This window comes from Sminthopsis crassicaudata, chromosome 2, assembly GCF_048593235.1.
Source record: "Sminthopsis crassicaudata isolate SCR6 chromosome 2, ASM4859323v1, whole genome shotgun sequence".
Classification (NCBI taxonomy): domain Eukaryota; kingdom Metazoa; phylum Chordata; class Mammalia; order Dasyuromorphia; family Dasyuridae; genus Sminthopsis; species Sminthopsis crassicaudata.
Genome location: NC_133618.1, coordinates 184,231,313 through 184,256,366, shown reverse-complemented (window position 1 = coordinate 184,256,366; position 25,054 = coordinate 184,231,313). Strand labels below are relative to the sequence as shown.

The 25,054-nt window shown below is 30.7% G+C and overlaps 1 protein-coding gene across 1 annotated transcript in view; it reads right to left on the bottom strand.

Annotated features, from left to right (window-relative positions):
- Window positions 1–25,054, bottom strand: part of CSMD1 (CUB and Sushi multiple domains 1) — a 2,669,009-nt gene that overhangs the window by 310,012 nt on the left and 2,333,943 nt on the right. The window contains 2 exon segments of the mRNA XM_074287957.1: window positions 15,739–15,855; window positions 19,348–19,417. Of these exon segments, the coding sequence (XP_074144058.1) occupies window positions 15,739–15,855; window positions 19,348–19,417 (187 nt within the window).

Genomic DNA, 25,054 nt, shown 5'->3' with positions numbered 1-25,054 from the left:
GAAAATTGGCTAACACATTATCCAAAAATAGAAAATCTCTAACAAACATTCAAAAGCTACTGGAATGTCTATTCATTTTAAAGGTCTCTTAGTAACACAAATGTCCTAGTAACCTTAATTTCATTAAGCATTATAAATAAAATAATCCACTCTAGCAGGCTTTTAGAACTCTATATGCTTAAAGATAAAATCATTTTAGAATCTTTCCTTGATCATAGCATTCAGTCAAATCCATTAGGACAATTTAAAAGAAATTCCAATTCCAATTAGTGAGCGATGCTTCTGAGTGTCTGACTGCAATGCTCTGTGATAACCAGGAATTCTATTACTATAATTTACAGTTTCACATGAAGTTTTCAAATTCTTTAGCTTTTTGTAACATAAAACTGCGATTAGTTCTATTGACAAAGGACTAAGTTGAAAAATAGCTTTTCTTTCTTGTATGATTCCTCTTGAAGATTAGAGACTTAATTTTATTCTTTTAGTCATATTACAGGTCTGTCAAAAATAGAAATTGAGAGGAACAGAAAATATAGTGATAATTTTCATATAATTCAAAAATTTGATTAGATACATTGAAATATTTACTTAGAGCCACATGAGGAAAACACCATATTTCACAAAAATAGAAAACTAAAACAAAACAAAAAAATTATTGGAAAAGGAAACAAAAAATTTTACTAGAAAAGTTTCATTGGAAGAAATAAAGGAATAGTATTCAAGGAAAACAGGAGTAACTGGGAAAGAAACTCACACCAAAACAATAGGACAAATGATAGATGCATATAAAATAGTAATGGAGAATGTCTGGAATGTAACAAAAAAAAAAAACAAAGTATACTTGCCTGGGACATGGTGTCAAAAAAACAAAAAACAATAGCAACAAAAAATAATAATAATCCTAGGATTTAAAGGCTGACTGCAATTTATAATCAGTGTGACTCTGCAAAAGTTATTTTTGCTGTCTGTATCTCAATTTCTACATCAATATAGTATTAGACTAAATGATTTCCAAATTTAAAATTATTATGATTCATAACAGCTGTCATTGTTATAGCACTTTAAGATTTACAAAAGAAATCCTTCTTAGATAGTACAATCAATAAATCCAGTTTACAAATGAAAAAACAGAGACTGAGAAAATTAAGTAATTTATCTATACTCACAGGGTAACAGCTGGCAGAACCAAGATTTGAATCCTGGTTTCCAGACTAAAAGATCAAAGTTTTGTTTTGTTTTTTCTACTACACAATATTACTTTTTTTTTTAATTGTCAAAAGAGCAATAAATGAGGACCATATTTCTTTTATATCTTTTTTTTCACATTAAAACTGATTTAAATTGATCCTATTACATTAAACATTAGGACAAGATTTTGTAAAAATGATAAAATGTCTTTCATTAGCATCTAATGGCCTAGGATGAAGCCAAGGAAAATAAAGTGAAAGGGAAAATCCCTGTTGAATTCCAATATTCATTATCATAATAAAGGAGAAAAAAAAATTCCTAAAAATCAACTATTACTTTGAATTTGTTTTATATTTATCAAATTAATGAATTTTTCAATGAATAAGGTAGTAATCAGTTGAATAGTAATGAACAGTAATGAGTACACTACCTAAGTTTATAAAGTTTTCAACTGATCATAAAATATTATGTAAAGCAAAACATATATGTGAGTATGTGTAATATTTGTGCAATGTTCATATATGGGTATATATCATATATATGTATGTTTATTTATTATATATTTATACATATGTATGTAGTTTTGGAACAATTCTTTACAATTTAGTTCAATGCTTTATAGACCAACTTTCAGAATATTGATGGGACATAAATTTTTCTTATGTCAAATCATGCTCTTTGCCCAACAGCTCTCAATAACAAGCAACTTTTTTTCTCAATTTCAACAAATACTTGTGCTCAAAAAAATAATGAAAGTATTGAGAGACAATAACATGGGCACTCTTGGACACCTTACTTCTTAACTACTAGGTAATATTAGCTATATCACTGTGCATGACAGAAAAAGTAAAGAAACACAACAGTGCATTCTCTTATCAAATTTCTCCAGTACCCTTCTAACCCATCACATCTATTGTCAAATTGAAAACACAATTGCTTCCTTTTTTTATAGCATGACCCAAACCATATTGCGAAGAGAAAAATTTTGTCAGTAACAAATTAGCAACTAGAAAAAATCAAATTCAATTTGAATTAACTATTACTACAAGAACTTTCAAAATCTGTAGTCAACTAAACAATGTAAATACATGTAGGGATTCTTCTCTGTCCCCTAAAATGACCAACAATGATAGTTGTTACACTGATATATGGTAAAAGCAACCACCATGCTAAGTGGTGAAGATCTAATTTTGTCAAAATGGAGAAAACTTTCAAGAGAAGAAAGGAAAGTATCTTCTATGTGTTAGGCACCATGTTAAGTGCTTTAGAATGTTACCACTTATCATTCCCAAAACAATTCTAAGAGCTAAGTCATAATTACCTCCTTTTTACATTTAAGGAAACTGAGATTTTAAAAAAAGTGACTTTCCTGGGGTCATATATCTAGTAAGTATCTGAGGCCAAGGTCACATTGAATTAAGGTTTTTCCAGAACCCAAGTCCAATACTTCATAACATTGTACCACTTATTTGTCCAGGGAGAATACAGAGAAGTGATGATATTATGACAACCGAAAGCTTTAAAAGCAATCTTTTTCAGTCTACAAAGGACCATATTAATAAGCACTGGAACAGTCTGGTATGTTTTGTTATGAAAATGGCTTTTGAGTCATAAAAGCCTGATTTTATACTAATTCTACTACTACATAACTAACCTTAAATAAGCTGAGTTTAAGAACGGACACTAACAATTGCATTTTTTCAAAAGAAGAATAGCATTGCCTCAAAATCATGGGCTCACTCTCATTGGAGGTCTTTAGAAAACATTTTTTTTTCACAGAGACTGATGACCACTTCCTAGAAATAATATAATTAAAATTTCTTCCATATGTCAGTTGGACTAGATTGCTAATGAGATCTTTCTAATTATTATTTTCTGTAATCCTGTAACATTATTTCCTTAATCCTCAGTTTCCATCTGTTAAGTGAAGATACTAAACTAGATTATTTCTATGGTCCCTTCCAGTCCTAATATTTCATTACTTTGTGAATCTAAAAAAAAAAAAAAAAAAAAAAAAAATCATCTTTAATCACTGACTTATTTTTTCCTTTTCCACAAAATGGAAATATGACAAAGCAAAATTTAAAAACTTGGTACTAGTTTGCAGCAGCAACTAGAATGTCATATTACACTATTAGCATATTCAGATCATTTTTATTCACCTTTTAAATAAAAACAAAATTCTGCAAAAATATGTCAAAATGCAAGAAAGCTGGAACTTATTCTGAGTATGTGCAAATGCAGTCTTAGCAAGATATAATACATACTCCAATTCAGAACTCCAGAATCAAGGAATAAAGAGTAAAAGAAAAAGATGAAAAGTAAAGTGTTGAGGAGCTGAAAATATTCAGCTTTTTTAGAACAAATAGGTTCTTTTCTTTTTTGTCTGAAAATATTCAGGTCAAGTCATGCAGTATATTGTCAAAGTATCTATTATAAATCCCCTACACTAGAAAAGGAAAATCAAACATAACAACTACATGTTATGATGAAAATGATTAACAAAAGCAAAATTGACTTCAAACAAAATAAATTTTGGAGTGAGTGTGGTGTAATGGAAAGATAGCTACATTTGAGTCTAAGGATCCATAGTCTTATCTCTGCTATTTCTTCCCTATGTTGACCTTGAGTAACTTTCTCTTTCTCAGCCTTTTTATTTTTTTCCATATACATAATGAGAATATTGGATAAATGCTCTCTAAGATTCTCCTAATTCTAAGAATGATTATCTAATGCAAAGGTTGGACAAGAGAATAGCCTTAACCCACCCAAGTCAAATTAATTCCTTGTTGTCCTTTAATTTACTTACAGCAAGATGACATAGTGAAGACAGTGCCTGCCCTAGAGTCAGGAAGACCTGAGTTCAAATCTAGACACAGACACTTATTAGCTTTGTGAACCTGGGTAAATTTCCTAAAACTTTTCAGTCCTTATATCTGCAAATGAGTAGAGAATGAAGCAAATGGCAAATCACTTTAGTTGATTTGCCAAGAATACTCCAAATGTGGTCACAGAGTCACACGTGACTAATCAACTAAACAACAGATTTTCCAGGTTGATGCTGAAGTTTTAGAATTGTCCACATTAATTCAGTTTACTTTAACAAATATTTCCTAAGTTCCAACTCTGTGTATGACATGATGCTATTTTTACAGAAACCAAAGGTAATTTTTAAATATATTTAGTTAACTACTCAATCACTGACCATTTATTAAGTGCTTACTATGTACAATAAAGGTGTTTATAATTTAATTTTTATACATATAACTAGATCATTATGCAGAATGCCAGGACTTTTTATTATTTCTTTTGTTACTTTCACATTTATTACAATGACAGAAATATTGTAAGTATTTAATAAATACTTGCTTTTTGATTGCTTGAAGTACTAAGGAGAAAACGGGACAATATTATAAGAAATGAGAAAAGGAAAAGTTCTTTTTCAGCAAGGAAGAATGAAAAATATGTCATTAAGCTGGTGACACTTTAGTAAAGTCTTTCTGTGTTTTTAGTAATAAATATTACTCTTTTTGAAATGTTTTATTCTATTTCTCATGTGAAATTCACTATTGGGATTGAGTTACAATCTAATACATACTAGTTGTCATTCTTTTTGTTGTCTTTTTTTTCTTCCCTTCTTTCTTTCAATTTTAACTAGGTATCTTCCTAATGATATTTGACCACCTCTACTCCTTATTTTCCAAATTTCTTTCTCTACCCTGTGTATATACACACATACCTTCTTAACCAGGAAGCTCATTCCAGACCATTATATTTTTACCTTGGAAGATTGCTCTATTTCAGTAACTTTCTCAACTTTAAATTCCAAGGCTAAAATGGTAGAAGGGGAAAGTGATATCCTAGAGAGGATGTAGAAAAATTGGGATACTAATTCATTGTTGGTGCTATTGTAAACTAATCCAACCATTTTGGAGAGCAGTCAGGAATTATGCCAAAAAAGTTGTTAAACTCTATTTTACCTGGCAGTACCATTATTAATCTATTTCCAAAGATGATAAGAAAAGAACCTGTTTTTTCTAAAAAAAATGTTTATAGCAGTTCTCTTTGTAGCAGCAAAGAATTAGAAATTGCAAGCATACTCATCAACTGGGGAATGGCTGAACAAGTTGTAGTATAAAGTTGTGATAGAATCCTATAAGAAATGATGAGCTCAATAATTTTAGAAAAACATGGAAAAACCTGCACAAAATAATGAAGAAGAAAATGAGCAGGACCAAAAGAACATAATATACAATAACAACAATATTGTTTTAAGAATGATTTTGACTGAATAAGTTATTTTTTTTTCTAATGAAAATACCCAATTAATTATAAAGAGCATAGGAAGAAAAATGCTATTTATATATACACACATACACATACCTATTTGTGTTTAATAATAACTATCTCTGAGGTGAGGGGAGGAAAAATAATAAATTTACATTATTATTTTGCTGTATATTTGAAAGGAATAAAAAGCTGTGCATGTTAAATTTGCAGTTTCATGTGTAATCAACTTTTAAAAACCTATATTATAAAAATGTTTGTTTTATTCCATAAATTAAAAATAAAATATTTTTTAAAAAATTCCAAGGACAGCATTTTATATTTGCTACTGGGGTGTGTAGCCATTGGAGTTTATTACATTGGGTGGCATTAGGAGGAGGAGGAGATGATATTATCAGAATTACAAAAATCACTTTGTTATTTTAATAGGAGATAAAGTGGAGTAGGAAGAGATTTGAGGTAAATTAGAAGTCTATTTTTATAGTTTAAGTAGGAAGTGATGAACATTTGCATTTGAATGAAAGAAAAGTTGATATGAGGTTCTGTAAAGGAAGAAATTATGAGACTTGCCAACAAAAAGATTATGAGAGAGGTAAGGAAGAATAAGCAATCCAGAATAAAAGCTAGATTATAAATCTGGGTGATTGGGAAGATAATAGTGTTCCTAACTAGTAAAATAATTGATAAGACTAGATAATTAAAGGGAAAAGAGAATGAATTGTTTTGTGTATAATAAGTTTTTGAGATACAAACAGGGATATCCAGGTCCTAATAGACAAAAGATAATTGTTGATTATATTGTAATGAAGGAAACAAGCATTTATTAAATGCCTCCAATGTTCCAGGTACTGTGCTATGCTTTTTACACATATTATCTCATTTGATCCTCACAACAATCATGTAAGATAGATATTATTATTCCTGTTTTATAAATGAGGAAACAAAGGGAGACAGTTTAAATGACTTGTCCTCATAGTAAGTGTATGAAAGCATATTTTTATTCAAGTCTCCTTCACTCCAAACTTAGTATTACATGTATTGCATCCCATAACTGCCTTGAAATTAAGTTCTGAAAAGACAGTAAAGGTATCCTATAGTTCTGGGAAACATCTGTATAGAAATTATCAAATTTCTGAGGTTGCTGAGATTACCAAGAGTTATTGTAAACAGGAAGTAAATCTTTCAAAAATGTAGATAAAATATTTGAGTTATTTCTTATGTAGATTAATTGTATCTATGTATCTTTAGATAACCTTAGAACATAATGCTATGGAAAAAAATATTGGAGTCAGAAGACCTTTCTTAGGATCTGTGTTGTGTCATTAATTGTATAACCTTGGGAAAAATCATTTTCCTGACCTAGGCCTTGATTTCTTACTCAGTAAAATAGAGTGGTTGAATTAAATGATCTCTAAGATCCTCTCTAATTCTAATTTTTATGAGTTGTAAGGAATTTTTTTTTTATCATATAAAGTTCCAATATTAAATTGGGGAAGATTAGTAGTTCTTATATCCCAGTTTTTCAGTGCTATGAAACTGAATGCTTTTCCCTTTCAACTCATTGGTTCTTGCAATTTTCAGGTTTTTTTCCAAGTGGTGTCATGAAGTACTTTCTCCCCATTTCCTAAAATTCAGGGTTGATATGAGGATCAAATTAAATTACATATATATATATATATATATATATATATATAAGTGCTATATAAATGTTAGAAATTATAACACCTAGGGATAAAAAAGGCTAGTCATGTTCCCAAAAGAGAAGTTTATTCATTCTATAATGATTAAGTCCCTATTGTATAGAAATGATTGTTTTAGCCACTAAAGAAGATAAAACTTTAGGGGAGACAGTATGAAAGGTAGTGTGGTTAATGAAGGAATATGGAATTAGCAAAGGCCAGGATTTGCCAGGCACAGACACTTAATGTCCTAAGAGCCTGGTCAATTCATCTAACCTGACTGAACCTCCATCACTTCAACTGTAAATTTTTCTTATGTAATAATTATGATATAGATATCACCAAGTTGTTCTGAGGAAAAAACCTTAAATTATTATGTAAATATGGACTTTTAAAAATCTCTACCATATGATTCAGTGACTTACACTTAGGAGGTGCTTAATAAATTTCTACTTGAATTTTAAATATGGATTTTGCTTTATTCCATATCATAATGTAGTGGATATATACATAGAACTAGTGTTTCTATTGCTGGTAAGAGAAATTACAATTCTGAGTGTGTTCTTTTTTCCCAAAAACTGAATAATATTTTCTTTAGACACTAACTCAATTAGAGGAAAAATAAGTTATTATTTTAGGAGTTTCAGAATGAGAAAATATTAACTCAGAAGTGTTAATTAAAAAAAAAAAAGAAGTAGTCACCAACAGGCTTAATTACTTCTATTTTTCAATCAATACATCACCTTTGAGATAAGGACACTATTTCCAATGTTAGCAATTATAACTTGTCCTCACTTTATCACCATGAATTATTCTTGTCAATGCCCTTCCATTAAGTTCACCAAATGTATCCACCCAGTGTACTAAAAGTCTTTAAGTCTAGAAATCAAGCCATCCATCTATTATATTTTACTTTTGTCATAAGATCAGCTTATTTCCCTAAAAATAAATGCCCTCCATGATATCATTTACATCATTCCTTTTGCTCAAGTAATCACTATGCATCATCCTATAATACCACTGCTCTTGGGGACATCTTCAACTTGCTACCCCATAAGTATCTCAAATTCAACATTTGCAAAGGATACATTTTTTTCCTCCAAAATTTACACAAGAAAATTCATATTCTTTCCTCCTTTTATTCCTTTTCTTCCAAATTCATTATATCTACTGAAAATCACTGCCTTCCTAAGCAAGCAAGTTCTTCACCCAGTGGTCATCACAATTCTCATTTACCTGTCAAATCCAATCACTGGCAAAATAAATTTATTTACAAAATATCTATCATAGCCTTTTATTCCAAAAGCCATCACTCTATTTCAGTTGTTCAGAACTTCTCTCCCTGACAATATTTTCCTAATGAGTTCCCCTTTCTCTAGTATTTGTCCTTCAAATCTTTCTACATATGACTGCCAAATTTGTACTTTTAAAATATTGATCCACTAATAACAGTCCCCTTCTCAAAAAATTGCAATAACTCTTTTTTGCCTTTAGGATAAAATATAATCTCACATGTTTGGTTTATAAAGTCCTTCACAATCTGGCTCTAGATTGTCCCCCCAAGTTATAAATGTTACTCTGTTGTTCAAGTATATGTTAGAATCATCTGGTTTACTTCCACCTCCTTATACAAAACATTCCTACCTCTCAATTTTTTTTCATACTTTTCCATTTTGCCCAATGTGCTCTTCTTTTTTATTTCTCCTCCCTTCAAAGTTCAGTTCAGGTGCCAACTCTAAGAGGAACCTTATCCATATGCTACCAATTTTCTAGCTCTCTCCCCTCCCAAAATTGTATCTAATATGCTTTTTTTTTTCCCATGGGAAATATTGATGCTATTTTATTGACTTGGGTCACCTGGGATAATAATTTTTTAATGAAACATTCTCTGACAAATTCTGCATATAATACATAATCAGAAATCCCATGTGTGAACAATGGACATATCTGTTTATCACATTTGAATCAGTTCCTCCTTCACATTTCAATGCTGTCTTTAAACGCTAAGAACTTATTTCTGTCAAATTAGTTCATTGGGGAAGTAGTATTGCATAGCACTGGCCTGCAATTAGAAATTTTAGCTCTATCACAAACTAGCTGTGAAACAAATTTTACATAAGTCATTTATCCACATTGGGACTCACTTTCCTCTTCTATTAAATGAGGATGTTGGACTAAGGGAGCCTTAAGATCCTTTCCAGCTCTTATATATTTTGCACCAACTTTTCTTTGAATGTTTTTCCTATCAAAGAAAATTTACTTTCTTGAGATCAAGGACAATTTCACTTATGTCCAATACTGGTATTTTCTATATCTAGCTCAGTGCAGGGTAAGTAACAGGGGTTTATTAAGTATTTATTGAATTACTATTGATTAAATCACTGATAACACCCTACAGTCAGCCTACACTGGCAATATATCTTTACATTGCCCTTTCTTTCAATCACCCATAATTTTGATTCTTCACAGATTCTAATATTTTATGACATAAAATCCTATCAATAGTCTTTTGAATCAAGTCTAGCCCTTTTCCTGACATCTTCATTTAGGATAACACATCCCTATAATTTATCTTAATGCATTCTTACAAAAGAAGGGCAAACAAAAAGATTGATAGGAATCTATGATCTGCCATGTCTTAATTCTAGTCTGTCCTTTTGGTACTAGCACACCACTTCTTTATGATTTTGCTTACTGGAAGCAACCTCATTATCATACTCTCTTGGTAATGTTGTTTCTTTATCTTACTGATATTATATTAGTATTTTTATAATGGACTACAGGATATCTGAATTCATAAATACTTTGCTCCTCAATAAAATAAACTTTTATTTTTAGGTCATGCTCCTAGATTGATCAAACAATAGACTTCTCATTGAGATTCAGCTTACCCAGATCTCTTTCCTTTCAGACAAAAGGAAAGCAAAAGAATAGTGTACATCTTCAGGGGAAAAGGATTCTGAAAGGGGGTAATAGAGCATAGAAAAGGAAGATAGAGATGAATGAGAAATACTTCACCTACTTAAAGTCATAATAATTAAAAGCTGGAAAAAATAAAACTTTATAATAAAGTATCTAAGCAACTTTCAGTGATCTTCTAAAGATTTGTAGAGATAACATAGGATAAAAAAAGTACAAATATACCATTTTTTCAAAGGGATATGAAGAGACGGGAATCTGTAAAGTATAAGCCATTCATTTTGATTTTGATTCTTGACAAAAATTCTATATGTATTATTAAATATATAACTATATAGGCATCTGAAAAGGCAATAGTGATTACAAAAACTCAACATGAATTCATTACAATATTTTTCCTTTAGGAGAAAGTTATTACAAGATAAGAAAAATACTGGAGACATAATTTACCTATATTTTTTTAAAATAATTAACAGCTTATAATATTCGTATGGGAAAGATAAAGAGACTTGGCTAGATAAAAAATACACCAGATTGGATTCAGACCTAACTTCATAACAAGGTTCAAAAAGTAGTCAAAATATATTTAAGATTATTTTATAAATCTTCAGTGATATCTCTTAGATTATAGTTTTGGAATTGTTTAATTTCATATTTGCTTGATGATTTGGGAGGGGGGAATGTGTATGTAATATACTCATCTAAATTTTGAGAGGTCAAAAATCTGAAAAAGATAGATAATGTGTTGAATGAAAGTTAGGATCCAAAAAAGTCTTGATAGGTTAGGAGATACAGTGGACAGAATGTTAAGACAGAGTCACGATTATTGGAATAAGAATACAGAGTTACTACCTATAACTCACTCTACTTTGCATATACAATTTTGTTTGTTGAAAACCCATGAAAAAAATACCTTCACACTGAGTACCCCTTAATATTCCCACTTTTTCCTGCCTCCTTGTATGTGTGGTCTCCTTCCTAAATTAGATTGTAAATTACTTTCAAAAGCCAGCCCAAGTAGCACTTGCTAAATGAAGTCAATTTAATTGAATCCAAGAAAATATTTGTCAAATGCCCAGGATGTTTCAGGCATTGAGCTAAGCATGGGAATACAATTAATAAAAAACAATCTCTACCCTCAACAAATTACAATCTAAAAGTACAATCTGGAGGGGAGAAAACAAGAAAGAAAAAGAGGCAGGAAAGGGTAATAGAGGGACACCAGATGATTGCTGGTTTGGAAGCATCTTGTTCCATGTTGCTGACACTAGAGATAACAGCAATAGAGTGAACTGAAACTTCATTTTTGCCCTTTATAAAGGAAGACAATGAGAAGACTTTGGTAATTTATTATCCAGCCCTCCAAACATTAGAAAAGAGATTGAGGGTTTGGAGTCAATCAAAATTTGGATTAGAAGTTAGGATGAGTTTTAGAAGTGATAAACTAATATTGGGAGGGCATTTAATCCCTTGAATTGAAAACCAAGAAGGGCAGTAGATACAAAACCTTTTTCTGATCTACCTCTATTCTACTTAATCATATCCTGACCTTCTAAAATTGCAACTGTATTTATCTGTATATATTTTGAATATATGTGTGTGTACCTATATATGTTTGTCTTCCATTGTAGAATATAAACTCATTGAAATAAAAAATTATTTCACTTTTATATTTGTATCCCTAGCACTTAGCATAGTACCTTGCATATAATAAAGTGTTTGCTGTTGTTTGATTGTTGATTACTCACAAGGTGTATTTTAAAGGAGATTTTTGTTCAGGTATGGGATTATGTTTGATAGCTGCTAAAGAATTTTCCAAATCTGTAATTCTGAGATTCTGGAACCTGACTGTATAAAATGGGAAAATTAAAGCCCAAAGATGAGAAATTATCTTCCATAGTGATCTGGTGTGTTAGTGATAATTGGGTCTAAAATTCCAGTTTACTGGAAAATTAATGAATGCCCATCAATTGGAGAATGGTTGGGTAAATTACGGTATATGAATGTTATGAAATATTATTGTTCTGTAAGAAATGACCAACAGGAGGAATACAGAGAGGCTTGGAGAGACTTACATCAACTGATGCTGAGTGAAAAGAGCAAAACTAGGAAATCATTATGCACTTCAACAATGATACTGTATGAGGATGTATTTTGATGGAAATGGATATTTTCAACATAGAGAAGAGCTAATCCAATTCCAATTGATCAATGATGGACAGAATCAGCTATACCCAGAAAAGGAACACTGGGAAATGAGTGTAAACTGTTAACATTTTTGTTTTTCTCCCCAGATTATTTTTACCTTCCAAATCCAATTCTTGCTTTGCAACAACAATAACAAAATTCGATTCTGCACATATATATTGTACCTAGGATATACTATAACATATTTAATATGTATGGGAATGCCTGCCATCTAGGGGAGAGGGTGGAGGGAAGGAGGGGGAAAAATTCAGAACAGAAGGGAATGCAAGGGATAATGTTGTAAAAAAAAAAATTACCTATGCATATGTACTGTCAAAAAATGTTATAATTATAAAATTAATTAAATAAATTAAATAAATTTTAAAAATTAAATAAAAAAATAAAATAAAATAAAATAAAATTCCAGTTTACAAATTCCTAGGTTCTTTTTACTACCTCAGAATTAAGCATTTAATCTGGGTTGTTCAAATAATCTCTTCTTCTTAAACCCATTTTACCATTAAAATGCCTGCAAAAAAGAAAGAGGAAAAACATCCATACTATGTGATTAATTTCCTTATATCCAACATGTTCCTACAATTATGAAACTTTTTACTGTGTCCAACCCATTTGAGGTTTGCTTGGTAGAGATAATGGAGTAGTTTGCCATTTCCATCTCTGACTCATTTTACAGATGAACAAACTGAGACAAACAGGGTAAAGTGATTTACCCAGGATCATACAGATAGTGTCAGGCCACATTTGAACTCAGGTCTTCCTAATTTCAGGTCTGACATTCTATCCACTGTGCCACTTAGCTGACCATAATATTTTATTATTTATTATTCCTATTAAATTTTAGCTTTTGGAATTAGATGAGAACAATAATAATAGCTAATATTTATATAGCACTTAAGGTTTGCATAGAATTTTATGCAAGTTAACTTATTTGATCTTCTTAACCTTATAAAGTAGACACTATGATTATCTCCATTTTATAGATGAGGAAACTGAGGAGACATAGGTTAAGTGATTATCCAGGGTCATACAGATTCACAGACAGGATTCAAACTCAGGTTTTCTTAATTGAAAGTTGATAACTATAAGAAAATTTTGTAAAGTACTAACTAGTGTTTTATAACATATGATACCTTTCTTCTTGGACCACAGATTTGGAGGTGAAAGAGAACTTAGAAATCAGCATTTCTTTGTCACTGTGGTGCTGATACTTTAAAATTATATATCTGGATGAGTTAAATTTTTATATCAATCCTGTGGTATCTTATGAATTTATTGATTTGCAATTTGTCCTTCATTTTAAATATTTGGGATATAAGGAAATTATTTCTTTGATTTCTTGAAATATAAAAACCCTTTTCTTATTTTCTTATTCATAATCTGGGTTGTTATATAGTTTTTAAATTTTCTTTTAATGTTATTCTTCTCTTTGTCACTTTTGCCTGCATTGATTACTTGTGGTTTTTCCTTTTCCTATTACCCCCAAAGATGTGCTCTTCAGTAAAATAACGTACTTGTTCACAAATTGACTGTTTAGAAACATACTTAGAAAACATGTAGACACAATTATGTTAACTTTCCCTAAGATCCTCAGTTATAGTTAGCTCCTTCCACAATTTATTATGTGATATTTTTATGAATTTCTTGTAGAAGGTCACAGTCAGTGGGGAAACTCTGAGTGAGGTATAAGACCCTTCAGCCCAGAGGGAACCTGCTAACAATGTCTGGTTTCGCTCTCTGTCTCCCCTAAGGGCTCTCAGCCTTCCTGAGAAGTCAAGGGATGGTGACAACCTGTGTTGTGACTGAAGCAGAGTGATACCAGGTGAAAGAGTGATATCAGGTAGCAAACTACAAACAATAGCAAGTTGTTTATGTGGTCCCATGTGCACAGTATATTTTGGGCACATATCAAGTGTTTTTGTTACATAAGGGTATGAAGGTATAAAAGGGGAAAGTCCTCGAAATAAACGGACTTAATTTTTCACCATCTTCAGAAGTCCCATGTCACCACTTCTTCACTAGGAAGATTATCTCTTAATTACCCTAGTGTGAGGCCTCTTGAAAGCAATGATATATTTTGTCACCCCAACTTGGGGGCGCTAGAAAGAAGGTCTCAACAGTTTCTATTATAAGTCTGTGTTTAAATTCCGGGGAATATAAGTTTCTTTCAGATGTTACTGATGGTACTTCTTCAATAAGTATTTCCTCTGACAGTTTATCTCTGGTTCTTGCTAGTATTGTGCTGGCTGTTCTTTTATGCTTGGGGTTTTTTTTTTGTTTTTTTTTTAAGGATTTCTGATAGTTTTTCTTCTTTTGGAGTGAACTTTCACTATACTACTCTCTTGTACTTTAAGAATTATTTCTCATTTTAAATATATTAAAAATTAAGTACAATTATTTTTTTATTTGAGCAATGTATTATTCTTAAAGGTGTAGATTTAAACATTAGACATTTATGCAAACCAAATGTTATTTTTTCTTACAATCTTCCATTATCAATTTTAACATGCATCTAATGGAAATAGAAATTAAGAGGAGCTCCCAAAGAATAAGATTAAAAAAAATTTTGTCTATTGAATTATTGACAGGAACATGACTACTAAATTAATGCAACACAAATTTGAAGGAGTGGTATTGATTATAAGAAAATTTGACAAACAGTAAATAGAGTGACAACTGCAGAAATTCTGGGGATTTCTGAGGATGATGTCATAATGAGGTATTTTTGAACATGATACTTGAGAGTCAGAAAGAAAAAAGAAGAAAGATTGATAGGTAATAAGGTTCCTTACTGAATATAAAAAAAAAATACTTTACATAAATCTGAAATACTGAAATTTGTTATTATGATTTCATAATATGCATTAGTGATTGTGAATTTTATATCCAAGTTACAGTCTTTCAGTTTCTTCTTCTAAAGAAACTATTTTCAAATTGCCAGTAAAAGATATTTTAAAAATCACAATAGCATTAAAATTTAAAAAAAAATTATAAACTATTAGAATTAAATTAGAATGAACATATTTTATGTTTTACATGACTTTACATGTGAAATAAATATTATATTGCTTTCTTTCTCATGGGTGCAGGATGAAGACGAGGGAAGGGAGAGAATTTGGAAGTCAAATTGTTTTAAATGAATGTAAAATTTCTTACAGATAATTTGAAAATATTTAATAAAATAAAAATATTTTTAAAAAGAAATAATGGTTTCTATGTCATCATTGATTCAAATTCCTTTTAAATTTTCTGAATTGGAATGAATTTTTTCAACTAATGTATTTCTTGAATATTTAAAAGAGATTATATTAAGGCTTCATTTTAATTTTTTATTAAAAAGAACAACATAGTTCAAGTCAAAGATATAAAGCATATTTTTCTTTCCAGTTTACTATTCTACATTTTAGAAGTTGAAACATTGAATTTTATTTCATTAAAATGAAATTTTATTTTTACTTACCATAACCAATAGGCAAGGAGATCTTCCAAGTGCAATCTAAATTGTTGGGGTAAGCTCCAGGGAAACCTGGACTCAAGATCACTCCAGTCATGCTGTTCAGTGTCCCACCACATTTTGCTGTTAAATGGACAATGATATTCAGTTTTATGGATCATCTTTGCATCATTCCTTTAAAGAATACTTGAAAGCAATATGTTTTACCACATTACACTAAATATAGGAAGACATTATAAATGACCAAAAAAAAAACAACAACAACAAAAAAAAAAACTTAATTTTAGTTGGTAAGTATTACAGTTGAAATTTCAATTTGCTTATATTTTGGAATTCAAGACTGGTTGGCTTTGATAATTCAAAATTTTACTAATTTACTCATTTTTAGTATATTTCAGCAACAGGACTCAACATTCAAGATCCAAAGAGGAAAAAAATGAAACAATCTGTTTCCTCAAGGAGATTACATTCCTTTCAGTATAACGAACATACATGTGTGTATGCACATATATGAATATTAATATATGCAAAATAAATACAAAGTGATTACTATGTAGGCTGTGGGATTAGGAGCTAAAGAAATATAGGAGGTAGCAACTGAAGGTAACTTTAAAGAAAACTAGAGATTCTAAACAGAGGGTGAAAAGGGAGCACATAAAAGGCATGAGCTATGGACTATGCAAAAGTTGATGGAATGGCATGAGATTCACACTAATGGAAGAAGAATCACCAGTCAAGCTTATCCACATATCAAGCTAAATCCAATGAAATATAGGTAGGTATGAGAAATATACCTCAGGAGAATGGTTTGGGTAGTAGACTAGACTACACGTATTAATTTCTGTTCTTCACTTATTTGCTTCTGTTTTTAGTCACACAAAATGACTGTTCAAAAAATAGTAGAACATGTATATGCAAATGAATCTTGCCTATTTCAAAGCAGATAGTAAAAGAATGCCACCATAGATCAAAACCATTTTGAATCCCCTTTTTTGGAATTGTGTTCAGAACCTATAGAATAATCTTTGGAGCATACATTCTGTATTACACTGACACACATTTACATATAATTTATATGCATGTGTATATGCATATAAAATAATTAAATACAAAGTAATTTGGAAGAGAAGAACTTGCAGATGATCAGGAAAGAAGTTATACAAAAGATGGTATCTGAGTTCAAAGGAAGAGATGGACTCTAGGAGGTGTAGGTAAGAAAGGAACACATTCCAAGATGATGGTCAATGCTAAGGCAGATAGACACAACATACACACAGATATCCATGTCAACAGTGGCATTCTCATTATAAATGAATGAGAGAAATTTAAAATTACTTTGAATTATAGCTAACAGATTTTTATCAATTAAATGAATAAAGGATCTGGAAGACCTGATTTTAACATGTACCCCAGAGCAAGAAAAAACATTTCTTAAGGGATGGTCATCTTGCTTTGTAATATTTATATAAAAGTAGGAAAAGCTATAGAATTAATGCCAAAAGACCTGGATTACCTTGGACAAGTCACTTAATTTCCCTTAGCCTCACTTTCCATGTATGTTAAATGTGGGAAGGGTGAAGGTTTGAAGTAGATGAAACCTAATGACCCTTTCAGATCTAAATTTGTTTCTATAATGAGCATAGAGAAAAAAGTATAAAATGATAATAATATTTGCTCTCATTTTTGTAGCATTTTAAGGTTTGCAAAGGACTTTGCATTCATAATTTCATTTTATCTTCACAACCACTCTGTGAGATAGGTGATATAAAAATAATCACAAAGTAGCTCCTTTGCTTTACTATATATTGATGACTCAATGTGTAGACTAGCATTTAGTTATTTAGATTTCCCATGAATTATCCTGTCTAAGACCCAGAATTTCAATCACTTGACATTCTCAGCTTCTACAGTATTTCTATATGCTATAGGTATTATGAGAAAATGGTTTTCTTCAGAGATGATTACCCTAAACTAGTGCACAGTGCATTTAAATCAACATCCTTGAAAATCAAATTTGCTTTGGCATTAAGTATATATAATAACCAAACTTTCTATCAAACTTTTTGTCAAATTTGAAATTTGAATGAAAATCTAGGAAAGTTCATTGAAAAAAGTATTTCCATTTCCATTTCATTAACAAGTCAATTAAGTATTCTGGCTTTTAAATGTAATTTTTAATGCAAATTTAAATAAATATAATGATTCTATAAGACTGAAAAATCATTCCCCATGGGAAAAGTCTTTTTTGTTGTTTATTTTTTAAGAATTGTAGAAAAGAGGGGGAAGCACTATATCTTTCCAAGTATTCACTGCTCTAGTGGTCCAGTCTGCTAATGGAAGCATCAATCATCCCAATCATCCAAGTTCAGAACCCTGGAGTCCATTGGAAATTCTTATAACATGTTTCTATACTCATTAAATAAGTTAAGTCTTATCATTTCTAACTTTTACATCAGGCTCCTCCTGTCCTCCTATATATATATATATATATATACTCCAATTCTGACTTTTAGCTATTTTTTTTTTTTTTCAAATTTTGCCAGATGTAAGACAGGGAGCTTATTTCTACTCAGGAAAAAAAAAAAAAAAAAAAAAAAAGATAAACATGTAAAAATAATGGCATGCATTAACATTTAAAATACATTTCTATTGCTTATTTTTCAATGAAAAACTATCCTCTCCACCTTGTACATATTCTACCAGGGAGTTACAAAAAAACAAAAACAAAACCAACAAACAAAAACACCTAATAAGTCAATATTTAATAATTTAAGGAAAAGGAAGAAATAATAACTGAATGATTAAGAAAGCTTTTACTTAGGATCTGCCACTTAGATTGTATATTAGGTACATATTTATATATCAGTCTCTATACTAGCACCTGAAGATATACAGATCCTCTAATCCCCCAAAAAAGGAAAGAAAAAAAAAGGAGAAAAAAGAAAAGAAATTAGTCCTGACACTCAAGGAGCATACAGCCTATCAAGGAAGATAATACATACAGAAAAAAAATGCAAGGTAGTGAACATTCAGAAAGGAGCCTAGCAGTTGGGTGAATTAGGAAAAGCTTCATTCATGTTAAAGGTGATGCTTGACCTATGAATGGAAGAAAACTAAAAATTTTAAGACAAATAAATGAATGGAAATTATATTACTGATTCAAAGGCCTTTGCTTACACTATTCCTTATGCATGGGATTCTCCTCCTATTTTAAACCTACTGAATTCTTAGTCACCACCTGAATCATAATTCAAAAGTCATCTTTTTCTTATTAATAATTCCTTTCCTCATTGGATCTCACATAGCATTTTGTAGTATACTTCTCTAACATACTTATCATTCAATATTTTGTATGATAATAATCTGTGTTTGTGACTTATTTTTTCTACAGTATTACTAAGTTCTATGGAGATAGGGACCATATATGATAATCTTGATGTTTCTGGCAGAGCTTAGCAAAGAGCCTTGTGCACAATAGATATTTTATAAGATTGTTAAATTAGCATCTATTTCTGAATCTAAGCTAAACAACCTTCTAAGCTATAATTTGGTTTCTTCAGTTTGATTTCTCAGTAATATCATTCTTATATAAAAACATAAAATATGTAATCTTACCTATGCAGAGGGGTGATGGATAATTCCAACGTCGAACTGTTCCCGGCATACAAGAAATATGAGAACGACCCTGTTTAAAACAAAGTTAATTTCATACTTTGAAAATTTTAATTAAAAAACTCTCCCTCATCTATAAAATTTGCAGTTGTACTGTCTAATAAAAATCTTTATTTCAGGTCCAAATATAAAATAATTATGCACATTTTTCTACTGGTTGGGATGAAATGTTTGAATTAGATAAAGCTAAGTTATTAAGTACATCACCTAAGTCAATTGCTACTTGGGAAGAGAAAATTCTTTCAAAATACTCAACTGATTGGAAGGATAAAATATCAGTATTTCATCAGTGTATAAAGTAAGTAACTAATTATATTTTGAGTATAAATCATTGGAACTTTTTTTTTTTTTTTTTTGTCAGTGTAAAATCAGGCAACTTTGAAAATTGTAATGAAATGCCTTCTGATCAATGGAAGTCTCTCAGTTTCTGTTTCTATCTCTGTCTCTATACATCTCCATCTTTCTTTGTCTAGTTGTCTATCTTTTTCTACCTCAATTCTCTTAGCAATGAAACTATGTTATCTTTCAAAAATCTTTTCCATTAATTATTCAATATTTTTTTTAAAGCATAAGATAAATTCTGATATCAATGATCTGTTTTTCCACAAAAGAGAAAGTAATGGAAAAAAAAAATAGTTTATTTCAATCAACTGTTTGAATTGACTGTCACTATTGTTCTAATTTTTTTCTCCACATTATGATATTCTACAATGCTTATTTAACTTATAAGTTTTCATATGCCATAGCAGGGGTTCTCAAACTACGGCCCACGGGCCAGATGAGGCCCATTGAGGACATGTGGCCTGCAGAGTTATGGCAAATGGGCTGAGAGGCGGAGACAGAGTGTGAGTTTTTGTTTTTACTATAGTCCAGCCCTCCCACAGTCTAAGGGACAGTGAACTGGCTCCCTATTTAAAAAGTTTGAGGACCACTGCACATAGGCAAAGACAGTTGAAAAATAAATTTTTAATTGCTGTCAAGTAATCCTAGATATATTTGTTGTTGGGATATTGAGATGCTAAGGTCATTAATGACAAATGGATTTCCTAAGCTTGGCTTCAATGAATATACAGTCCTCACACTCAACTTATTAAGGTTGCTTAAAAAAAATTTAAATGAACAGATAATATACATATGTGCTAAGATTACACTATAAAGTGTTCCTTAATACAATTCCAGGAACATGCTGGCTGCCTTAGAAAAAGTTGCATAAGACATTTTTAATTGAATTAGAAACATATAACTTGATCAATTAGAATAAAAGCTTTTAAAAAGGCTCTACTGAAAAACAACAATAAAATGCTCAGTTACTATGAATCTAGTTCATAGTCTACTATTGATTTTGCTATGGACATGTGTTTCTGGTGATTCTACCAAAAGATCTTGGATGAATCAAAAAAACATATTTGGTCTTGGAAAAAAAAACAGAAAAAAAAACTTTTTTTTTTTTTCTCTTTGAGGCTGGGGTTAAGTGTCTTGTCAGGGTCACACAGCTAGGAAGTGTTAAGTGTCTGAGACCATATTTGAACTCAGGTCCTCCTGAATTCACGGCTGGTGCTCTATCCACTGAGCCAACTAGCTGCCCTGAAAAAAAAAAAAAAATTTTTTGATAGTTTATTAGTTCTCAAAAGGGAACTGTCTGCCATCTTTTTTTTTTTTTTTTAAAGGAAAACTAGAATAGTCAGCATAACATTGCTAGAAGAGAAAATCAAATTTTTTCTTTGCTTAAAAGTGACTAAAATATTTTCATGCCTATAAAAATTAGGTAAAATTATTATTTTAAGAAATTTGAAGATATGAATTGGGTTTTCAATCGATATTTTATCTAATATCACCTAAGAGTTTTGGGGTCTTTAAAATCCAATGAATAACACTATACATGCCAGGTACCTGCAGGTATTGACATGGGAAAAAGAAGTTTTGTATAATAAATAGAAAGCTAACCTTAGCTGGACTAGGAATGGCTCTAAGAAAGTTTAAATCCTTCCTTGGAAGCATTTGAGCTATGTGAACCTGGACAAGTAATTTAACTTTTTAGGAGCCTTATTAAATTGCTCATGTACATCTGTAGTGTAATGCTGGAGAAACTGAGGCAAGATAGAGATTAGAGAGTTTTTAATATTTTATTTGGATTTCTGAGAGGGAGAGATTGTGCTGGGGACATGCTGACCCCAGGGCTGATGTCCAAAGCATTCAGTAACCAATGTGAGTTCTCAATGACCAATATATATATATATATATGGCTCAGCTATAAGGCTAGACCAAGGCAGGGATGGAGTCAGAGCACTGAGAGCCAGGAACAGGATGAGGTGAGGCATGGACATTCTGGTAAGTTGGAATAAAGAACAACAATGAAAGGACAGAGGGTGGGACCATAAATTCTAACAAACTGGGAGTTAAGGATGTGTCCAGCTTGGAGCCAGGGAGTCTAGACTCCCCCTATCTTGAGTTTACCTATTAACAATTTATAACCTCTGAGTTATATCAGTCTTAATGAACCGGAGGGGAGGTTTGCAACTAAGGGGATTGAGGCAGATCAATTAAGGAAACTGAGGTAGGACCAATTAGGGAAACTGACGCAGAACAATAAAAAGGAACTATGGCACAATAGTACAGAGATTTTTCACACAAGACTTCCCCACAGAACAGAAATCATAGATCTAATACAAAAAAAGGAAAAGTAATAAAAGAGAAAATTAATGGAAAAGCTAATATTTGAAAGGAAAAGAAGACAAGATAATACAAGCTTTATTATTATGTATGTTATCATTCTGAATGGATTAATTTATAAGTTTAAGTTTCCAAATGTTTGCAATTAAGAGGGGAAAAACCCAGAATCCTTTATGTTCATTCTAATGAAAGCAGCAGCTTGTGACCCCAGAGTTTGAGTTGAAGGGAAAAATAGACCAGTTTGCATTTCAAGAGAGCTTGTAAATAGCCTGTTTGGGGTTTGCAGGTGTGAATCCACAGGCCTTTCTCTGGAAATGGCATATTAAACAATTTGTTAAACAAAATGCTCTTTTTAAAGAATATTTTAAAATTTCTTTTCTAAGAACCTGAATCTCTCTCTTGAGAGCAAAAAAAAAAAAATTGCAAAAACAGTAAAGTGATATAAAAATAGAAAAAACATGAAGAAAATATCATAAGAAGATGAAGATGAGAAGTTAGAAGAGAATGAAGAGGAAAAAAAACTATAAGTACTTGGTGGAAGAAAATAAGGAAACAAAAAAAACAGATAAAAATGAGGAAGAACAGAAAAAAATGAAGATAACAAAAAGGATAAAGAAAAAAGGAAGAGAATATAGGATGATGATTGATGATAATGACTATGTTTTCCTTTATAAAAGTCATTTGTGATGTCATTGAAATGTTACAGAAAACTAATCCCCATATTGGTGCATATTGAGAATAAGCATTTATTTTTGTGTTGTAAGAATTAAATAAAAATAAAAACTGAACATGTTTTGAATGAATGCATCTAGTTCAATCCGTTGCTTGAATCGGAGTAAATAGACTTTTACGAACAGGAATGAAAGATGAATGAGAAATCATAGAATGATAGCATTTTAGAATAGCAAGACTATAGAAGACTTTGGAGGTACCTTTTCATTTTATTTTGCTTTTTTTAAGCAGCTCTTTCTGACCATTCCGCAATAATATCTTTTGTCTTAACATACATCATTTGCTTATGGAATTGAGTAAATGCAAAAATACTTTACTATAGTGAAATCTATAATCATTGTCTTATTATTGTACTCTTAATATGCTATTAAAAAAAACTGCAGTTTTTTGGTTTTGTTTTGTTTTTTTTTTTTTTTTTTGCTTTGCAATCTGTTGGCACAATCATGTATGTGATGACATATTTTTTTTTTCCAATGACCTCTTTTAAGTGGTCATGCACGTAAATGAAGAGATCCTATACCATTTAGGGTTTGATACAATCAACATATATTGATAATTTATAACCAACTGCATTAGTATATATTAATTTTTTCTTCTTTTATTTTTAGTTTATGGAATAATACAAACATTTCTGTAACATACAATACAAAAGATGATTATACATGAAATTGCACAATTTGCTACTCTTTTCAAATATACAACAAACAATTTTTCTTTTATCTTCCTTCTCTTTTCCCCCTACCCTAGATGATTAAAATTATATATAAATAGGCATTTAGCTATATCTATATGCATTTATATATGTGTGTATACATGTATACACACACACATATATATAAAATTATTGTATACATACCTTTATCAGTTTTTTCAATAGATGCAGATAACATCTTTCTTCATATATCCTTTGTAGTTAACTTGGATATTTATAATAGTCAAAATAACTTATTTGATAAAAGTTGTTCCTAAAACAATATTGTCATTACTGCTTACAATGTTCTCTTGGTTCTGCTCATTTTGCTCTTCATTATTTTTTGCAAGTCTTCCCAATTTTTTTTCCCCTAAGATCACTGAGTTTTTTTTTTTTCTTTTTATAGCTATACTATTCCATCATGATTAGATACACAGCTGGTTAAGTTATTCCCCAACTAACCACCATACTGCTTTCCAGTTTTCCCCCCAAAAATTTTAGCAAGTAATTAATCTTTATATAAAAATATTGAGTCTATACTTGTTAAATACAAGATTATGTTTACTTGCTGCTGTAAATGATATGGCTACTCTATCCCATAATCTATTTATTTCTTAGCCAGAACCAGAATTTTTTATACTACCTTATTTTATAATTTTTAATTTTTACAAAATTTACAATTTTTACTGCCTTATAATACAATTTAAGTTCTGGTACTGCTAAACCTCAGCCCCCCCCCTTTTTTTTCATTATTTCCTTTCATAATGCCAACTTTTGTTTTCCCAAATGAATTATTAATTAACACTAGTTAATTTTTAAATAATTATCTTCTTTACTATGAAATTGATATTTTGGAGGGAACTTTGATAAAAGATAATTTTAAAAGGACTTCATATGTTTACTATGAGATTGCTGAGTAAAAAAAAATTGATGAGGAAAACAATTCATCTTAGTATCAATATGTTTTAGAAGTAGGAAATGCAAACTTTAATTTTTTTTCAATTTTTAATGTTTTTTTAATTTTCTTAACATGAGCTTTGGCATCAGGCAGGAGAACTTTATCTTCTTGCATATATCATTAGTATGGCTGAATCATGGGGAGAAATTGCTATAGTAGGCAATCTATTTATTTATAAAACAGACACTACAATTTCTAGGAAATACACAAAAATCTGAATAGGGTCACAAATAGTGGGGAACCTTGGATGAGGTATAAGACCCATTAGCCCAGTAAAAGGAACCTTGTTGAAATGTCTGGTTTGGCTCACCATCAACCCTAAGGGCATCTCAGCCTTCCTGAGTAATCAGAGGATGTGACAACCTGTGTTGTAATTAAAGCAGAGTTTGAAGTGGCAAGGAAACATTTGCATACAATAGCAAGTTGTGTATGTGGTCCCACATGTGCAGTATATAGTTAGTGAATACACAGTAGTTATGTAATTTTTATTAGAGTATATAAGGTCGAGAGAATTTTGAATAAATGAACTCCAATTTGACCATCTACATGAGTTCCACCCCTTCACTCCTCACCCATTATCAGGATTTCAGCTGGTACTA